This window comes from Microcaecilia unicolor, chromosome 13 (assembly GCF_901765095.1).
Source record: "Microcaecilia unicolor chromosome 13, aMicUni1.1, whole genome shotgun sequence".
In the NCBI taxonomy this organism is placed as follows: domain Eukaryota; kingdom Metazoa; phylum Chordata; class Amphibia; order Gymnophiona; family Siphonopidae; genus Microcaecilia; species Microcaecilia unicolor.
Genome location: NC_044043.1, coordinates 59,979,061 through 59,987,277, shown reverse-complemented (window position 1 = coordinate 59,987,277; position 8,217 = coordinate 59,979,061). Strand labels below are relative to the sequence as shown.

At 44.4% G+C, this 8,217-nt stretch overlaps 1 protein-coding gene across 1 annotated transcript in view; it reads right to left on the bottom strand.

Moving 5' to 3' along the window:
* Positions 1-985: 985 nt before the first annotated feature.
* The window catches only part of ALDOC (aldolase, fructose-bisphosphate C), a 32,758-nt gene continuing 25,526 nt past the window's right edge, over positions 986-8,217 (bottom strand). The window contains exons 8-9 of the mRNA XM_030222462.1: positions 4,265-4,464; positions 986-1,624 (exon numbers count right to left, since the gene is read on the bottom strand). Coding sequence (XP_030078322.1) covers positions 1,529-1,624; positions 4,265-4,464 — 296 coding nt within the window. The 3' untranslated portion in view covers positions 986-1,528. The remainder of the gene's footprint in view (positions 1,625-4,264; positions 4,465-8,217) is intronic.

The following is an 8,217-nucleotide window of genomic DNA, read 5'->3' as shown; positions in this document are numbered from 1 at the left end:
TGTCTGTCCCTTAAACATAAAAAGCCATTTTTATTAGTCTGGAAACCATATATACAATCTCTTTCTCCTAGAGTTCATAGTTTAGTGCTTAACTCTTTATAACTTAAATAAGAGAGGAGAGAGTGGCCTGATATGGTGTCTTTCTCCTTTCATTAAAGTTTTTTGTTGACAAATTTCTGGTTCCTTACCACCAGGGAGAGATATCAGAAACTAGTCTTCCCACGAGTGAAAGGAGCCCTTTTAGTTCTACTGTCCACAGATGTTTGATTTTTTTTAAAGAATTCCTTTGGAAACTGAATGCAGTTTCAATTTCAAGAATTAAGTTCTGTAAGGGAGGTAGGTAAGATTGTATATTAATTATTTTTTTTTTTAAGGGTTTTATATGACAGCTGGTGCTTTTACTGTTTTCTATCTGGTTTGGTAATAATTGTATTGCAGTAACTTTCATGTTTTATCTATTTTGAAAAATTCTTAATAAAAAGATTTAAATGTGAAAGCTGGCATAGGGTAAAGGATAAAGGAATGTTATTAATCTTACCTTACTTGTCCTGGCTCACAGAGACAGTGCAATTTAAATAATTCGTCCAGAAAATAGCCAGGGTCAATGTCCAGTACTGAAGCACAGCTGCTCTGCAGGATTTCTAAGCTAGCATTGCCCCCAAGGCTGGTGTTACAGGGGTGCAAGTAGGGGTCCTAATGCCACAGGGGACCCTAAGCCTGCCTGAAGCTGAAGGAAGCACAGCCTGCTGACACACTCTGGGACCCCACCCAACTTTGTGCCCTGGGTCCCAATATGTCTAACATCTGCCCCAATTGCCCCTTATGTAGAAATTTTTCCATACCCCAGCACTACATTCAGGGATTATTTTAACTTGTACATCCTAAACCCCACTGAGACCCACTACTGACTTAAGTTAAGGGGGGGAGGGGGGTTTGGAAAAAAAAAAATCACACACTTCCACACTATCCTTTTCTTCTACTTGGTGAATTTTTATTTTTTTTAATGTTTTTTTGGTACATCAGTTGCATACAGAGAGACCATCACTATTTTTACAATATACACAGCAGTAACCTGGCCCCTAAAATAGACTGCTCACATCCAAGATGTTCGGTATCAAGATAGCAAGAATCAGGTGAAGAATGGACTACAGCGGGGCGGCTCCCCGACAGCCTGGATAAATCTACATATTCCACACCAAAGTGCACGTGCTAATGTAACAGACATTCCCAGGATGGAGTGAGAGCCTGCAGACAGGGCAGAACCATCACATACTGCAGCAGCCTGGAATAGAGACATGGCCCAGCACTCACAAAGTATACCAGGATCATTCCTTGCATACATCTGAAAGAAAAGTCCTGCTGCATCTGCTCACTCCCCTCCCCCAGGCTGCACTACTACCACTTCTGCAGGACTTCTGGAGGAGGCTTATGGGACCGCTGTCCTAACAATGGCTTTTCACGGCTACAGGAAGAAGCTGGGTGTTGACTGACTGTGTGATGCAGAAGCAAGAGAGTTTCGGTCCGCTTCTCAGTATGCGTGGTTTGCCACGTAAAGCGACTTCCCAGCAGCTCCTCTACTGTTCCCGCTGTGTTCATACTTTCCTAGAGCTGATAGGCCATTCACCTAAATACAAAAGGGTCATCTTATGAACATCTCCAGGCGTCTTGTATAATGAAGGATACAGTTTGCCTTCACAATTGCAAGCACTTAAAAATACGTGCATTTTTAAGAACTTTTTGAAGACTTTTTTTTTATTTCAACAAACGTTTAAAGATCTTATGGAGTGATATCCTGTTTGTTACATTATTTGCAAATATCTGTCTGCTCTTCTGTTTTTGTTCACTACCGAGAATAGCAGCAGATCGAGCGGGTTATACACATTTAAAAAAATGTAAATAAATAGTAAAAACACTGACAACCACCTGAAACTTAATGCTGCCACCACAAGGCTGAGCAGGTCGGACAAAATACAGGAGCAGATATAGCTCCCCTGCCAAAAGCAGTTACAGTTTATTCTGTCCCCCCCCACCCCCCATCAGGACACTTCTATCACTGGCTGGTCTGTTCCTGTTGGTCAGCAGCTGTGTTCCTTCCAGCGTAGAACAATTTTCAAAAGTTGACAGGGACACTAACAGTGAACTAGTTAAATCCTCAGGCCATAGGCATAGGTGGGGTAGGCATGGTATGCCACCCCCCTCCCCCCAAATGTGTGTGTTAACGCTGAATTGGTCCCCCTGCTCCCACTGCCAATGTGACTTCCTTACACTTCCCTTCCCCCAAAAGTAAGCAGGCAAACCACAGTCATCCCCGCTGAGCAGACTCCTTCCTGCATGGCCAGTGCAATAGGTTGTGCTAGCTTTCAAGCACTGCAGGTTATTCAATGCACATGCACAACTTCCCAGACTAAATATTAGCAGGCCATGTAGTAAAGGCTTTGGTGTGAATTTCTCTATGATAAAACCTTTACTATATGGCTGCCAATGCATGCAAATGAGCGGAACGGAGGGGGGGGGGGGGGGGAATACTCCATGTAAGATACCATGCTAAATTTACTCCCGCTCCAATACAGAATCTTTATGCCATCCTATTTTGGATGGGCTTGTCTGGGTGCACTGCTCTTCTCTTCTAGCTATTTGGCTTTGTGTTGCTCCTCCTCCTCTTTCCTCTGACCTCAACTTCCTCCTGCCCTGCTGCTCCCTAGTCTTATTTCACTGATACGACAGTACAGAAGCAGTGGCGTAGCCAAACAGTCAATTTGGGGTGGACCATGAGCCCTTCTCCCACTCTGACCTCTCCAAACTCACTGAGGATCCCCAAGCCCCAGCAGCTGAAGACCGCATCCTCCAGTACCAGAATTCCTTTCAAGCTTGGCAGCCAGTGGCTGCAACCCTGAGCTGCCATCACTGTCACCGGACCCCCGTTCATGCTCAGTTTTCATGCATGCATGGGGGTTGGTGGCTATTGCAGCACCTTGGAGACCACTGCCACCTGCAAGCTTGAAAGGAGTTCTGGCATCACAGGAGGGGGTCTTCAGCTGACGGGGCTTGAGGATCCCTGCCAGCCACAGCAAGGATGCCCCAACGTTAGTGGGCCTTAGCCCAAAATGGAGGATGAGCTCTTGCCTACCTGGGTCCACCTGTGGCTATACCATTGCACAGAAGTGTGCCAGGTACTAGTGAAGAAGATGGCAATTCTAGCATGGGCAGGGAAATGACTGGGAGAATGAGGAAATGTGACCACTTTTAGCGTTCAGTGCATAGTGGCAACTGAGGCCTGAAACCAAGGTTAAGGGGCTACAGCAGGTCATTTTTCATGTATTTTTCCCCCTCCTTTGTGACAGTTGAAGGAGGCAGGCACATCGGGCTGAAGTAACAAGAACCACATTAAAAATCCGTGCTTTCGGTATGGTTTTTGAGTTTACTGCAGATTTTTAATATGGAACAGATTTACATATCATTAGCTTACTACTTCCTGAACTAAACTAATTGTCTAGCACTGCAATTGAAAAAAAAATTAATGCTAATTTTTTAAAGTTGAGTTTTACCACAATTCTTACTACATCAGTCTCTGTGTGCATCCAGCTCTCTGTCCATCCAGCATTCACAGAAGTAAGAGACTAGGAAGCAAGATTACCCACATTCTGCTGCTGCCACCATGTTCCCTCCCAAAACACTTCCTTAAATTCTGCTACTACACACCATCACCTGAAATTCTGACTCCCACAACTGCTTATTTACCTCCATTTGTTTTTCCATGGAGGGCCAAATTTAAGATTTTGGTGTCCATAAGCAGGACTGAAAAGTGAGGGCCAGGATATTCCCTTGGAATTTGGAGAGCCAAGGGGGGGATCCCCAGGAGATTGGAAAGCAGGGACAGAGGTGATGGGCCACAATGCTAAAGTGGTGGATGGGCCTGAAGTAGGGGACAGAAGCACAAGTGTTTGATTTCAGGGAAGCAGACCTTTTCTAAAATAGTCGTCAGTGTGACATTGAAGAGCTGATCCGAATAGGCGCCATTTTATTCAAAATCTGTTTGGGGGAGCGGCCACTCCCCTTGCATCCCACCTAGCTATGCCTCTGGAGAGAAGATTCCTTTTTGGTCTGGGATTAACTCCAAGCCTGGTTCCTTCTCCTTCCCAGCCACCAGGGATACCTTTCTTGGGCCCTCTCCCCAGCTTGCTCCTTATAGTCTCTTTCAGTACTGCCCTGAGTTGACATATCATTCTGCTCTAGAAGTAGCCGAGATCCAGAAAGAATGAATTACCTCTGCGCGCTTAATAAACTCTTCTGTGGCTGCTTCTTCATTTTCCTTCTGTCCACACCAAGCGTTGAGGGCAGATGCTTGCAAAGCTCGTCCATAAGAGAAAGTCAGGGCCCAAGGCCTGGCCAGGGGGCAGTTGTTGATTGCATTTAGATTAATAGAAGCTTCCTCTTCACTCTGCCCTCCAGACAGGAAGGTGACGCCTGCAAAAGAGACACATCCTGAATTAAATCACAGAGGGGCTGATGCTCAAAGCCACGCACAGATGAGCCCACAGCACCACAAAAAATCAGCCCAGTGGTGCTTGAAGCAAATCATATTTCAGTTTTACGTGTGGCTAAATTGTGCTATTAAACAGAAAAAGGGGGAGGAGGAATATGCTTGGTACATCTGTACAAAGGTTTTGTGGTAACAATGGCTCTTGCACACATGCCTAGACATAAATGGAAGTGGTAGCACCACAAACTTTACTAGCACATGGAAAGTTTTGCAAGGCTCATATTTAGACACAGAAGAACAGGCGTGGATGTGTGCTTTTACTTTTGGCTTTGTTCTGACACATGCACATGTTTATTCCTTCCTGTCTGTCTTTAAAATTTACAGGAGCCTCCTTCCACTTGTTAACGAAGACAAAACCGGCTCTTCAGTGGAAAAAGTGACAAGAAATCCTCTCCTCAAAACCTTCCACACTGCCCCTGACCTGGTGAAAACTTAGGCCATCATTTCCTCCTGTGCATTGTGAAGGAATTAGTAACATCCATTTAAATACATTTCAATAGAATTTGTGGCCATCTGTAGTGTGCACGTTAACACAGATGCTCCAGCCCTCTGAGCACTTGGTGCACAACAGGTGTGAACACTCAGATGCATGTTTACGCTAGCGGCAGCTTTGAGCATCAGGGCCAGAAGCAGATGGGCCACCAGAACTACTGAAGGACTTATCAGACCAGTCTTCGGCTTGACCTGGCACAATGTTTCAGTGGAATGTTTCCCTACTAGTAATTGCAGGAAGTTAAACCTACAGGTAAGAAATGTGATTTGAAAGTGATGCAAATGACACATGAATGAAATAAACTTCAGAACAAAGTGGGGGATCTCAAGGTGCATTTTGTTTCTTTGGGGGGAAGGCCGACAGTCGCTCAAAAGAGCATGGTTCGGGATAAGGTATCTTTCAAAGATATCACCATAACAGGGAAGATAGAGTATCCTGATAGTGAGGTTGCAAAAGAGATTGTAGTAGATCGGGTATCTTTAAATAACAATAAAAATCAGACAAAAGATTGCCAATTAATACTGTCAAGTACTAAGCATGATGTACTTAGGAACAAACAAACATAGTTTGAAATGTCTATATGCGAATGCCAGGAGCCTAAGAAATAAGATGGGGGAGTTGGAATATATTGCACTAAATGAAAAATTAGATATAATAGGCATCTCTGAGACCTGGTGGAAGGAGGATAACCAGTGGGACACTGTCATACCGGGGTACAAATTATATCGTAGTGATAGGGTGAATCGGATTGGTGGAGGGGTAGCATTGAGGCATATTTTCAAAGCACTTTGGGAGGCTAAGTTCCATAGGTTTCTATGGAACTTTGGGAGGCTAAGTGCTTTGAAAATGAGCCTGACTGTATATTAACGAGAGCCTTGAATCAAATAGATTGAAAATTCTGCAGGAAACAAAACACTCCTTGGAATCACTGTGGATTGAAATTCCATGTGCAAAGGGGAAAAGGATAGTGATAGGAGTGTACTACCGTCCGCCTGGCCAGGACGAACAGACGGATGCGGAAATGTTAAAGGAAATCAGGGACGCAAACAAACTGGGCAACACAATAATAATGGGGGATTTCAATTACCCGCATATAGACTGGGTTAATGTAACATCTGTACACGCAAGGGACATAAGATTTCTTGATGAAATCAAGGACAGCTTCATGGAACAGCTAGTTCAGGAGCCGACAAGAGAAGGAAAAATACTAGACTTAGTCCTTAGTGGTGCTCATGATCTAGTGCAGGGGGTAACGATACGAGGGCCGCTTGATAACAGTGATCATAATATGATCGGTTTTGATATTGGCATTGAAGGAAGTGAAACTAGGAAATCAAGTACGCTAGCGTTTAACTATAGAAAAGGTGATTACGACAAAATGAGAAAAATGGTGAAAAAAAGACTGAAAGGAGCAGCTCGCAGAGTAAAAAACTTGCATCAGGCGTGGATGCTGTTTAAAAAACACCATCCTGGAGGTTCAGGACAAATATATTCCACGTATTAGAAAAAAGGGAAAAAAGACTAAACGTCAGCCGGCGTGGCTAAACAGTAAGATAAAGGAAATCATTAGAGCCAAAAAACAATCCTTCAGAAAGTGGAGAAGAGAACCAACTGAAAGTAACAGGATAGATCATAAGGAATGCCAAGCCAAATGCAAAGCGGAGATAAGGAGGGCAAAAAAGGACTTTGAGAAGAAATTAGCGTTGGAAGCAAAAATACATAGTAAAATTTTTTTTAGATACATTAAAAGCAGGAAACCGGCCAAAGAGTCGGTTGGGCCGCTGGACGAAAATGGTGTTAAAGGGGCGATCAAGGAGGACAAAGCCGTAGCGGAGAAATTAAATGAATTCTTTGCTTCGGTCTTCACCGAGGAGGATTTGGGGGGGGGGACACCGGTGCCGGAAAGAATATTTGAAGCGGGGGAGTCGGAGAAACTAAACAAATTCTCTGTAACCTTGGAGGATGTAATGGGTCAGTTCAGCAAGCTGAAGAGTAGTAAATCACCGGGACCTGATGGTATTCATCCCAGAGTATTAATAGAACTAAAAAATGAACTTGCGGAGCTACTGTTAGAAATATGCAATCTGTCCCTAAAATCGAGTGTAGTACCGGAAGACTGGAGGGTAGCCAATGTTACTCCGATTTTTAAGAAGGGTTCCAGAGGAGATCCGGGAAATTATAGACCGGTGAGTCTGACGTCGGTGCCGGGCAAGATGGTGGAGGCTATTATTAAGAATAAAATTGCAGAGCATATACAAAAACATGGACTGATGAGACAAAGTCAGCACGGATTTAGTGAAGGGAAGTCTTGCCTCACCAATCTAATGCATTTTTTTGAGGGGGTAAGCAAACATGTGGACAACGGGGAGCCGGTTGATATTGTATATCTGGATTTTCAGAAGGCGTTTGACAAAGTGCCGCACGAAAGACTCCTGAAGAAATTGCAGAGTCATGGAATCGGAGGTAGGGTATTATTATGGATTAAGAACTGGTTGAAAGATAGGAAGCAGAGAGTAGGATTGCGTGGCCAGTATTCTCAGTGGAGGAGGGTAGTTAGTGGGGTCCCGCAGGGGTCTGTGCTGGGTCCGTTGCTTTTTAATGTATTTATAAATGACCTAGAGATGGGAATAACTAGTGAGGTAATTAAATTCGCCGATGACACAAAATTATTCAGGGTCGTCAAGTCGCAGGAGGAATGTGAACGATTACAGGAGGACCTTGCGAGACTGGGAGAATGGGCGTGCAAGTGGCAGATGAAGTTCAATGTTGACAAGTGCAAAGTGATGCATGTGGGTAAGAAGAACCCGAATTATAGCTACGTCTTGCAAGGTTCCGCGTTAGGAGTTACGGATCAAGAAAGGGATCTGGGTGTCGTCGTCGATGATACGCTGAAACCTTCTGCTCAGTGTGCTGCTGCGGCTAGGAAAGCGAATAGAATGTTGGGTGTTATTAGGAAGGGTATGGAGTCCAGGTGTGCGGATGTTATAATGCCGTTGTATCGCTCCATGGTGCGACCGCACCTGGAGTATTGTGTTCAGTACTGGTCTCCGTATCTCAAAAAAGATATAGTAGAATTGGAAAAGGTACAGCGAAGGGCGACGAAAATGATAGTGGGGATGGGACGACTTTCCTATGAAGAGAGGCTGAGAAGGCTAGGGCTTTTCAGCTTGGAGAAGAGACGGCT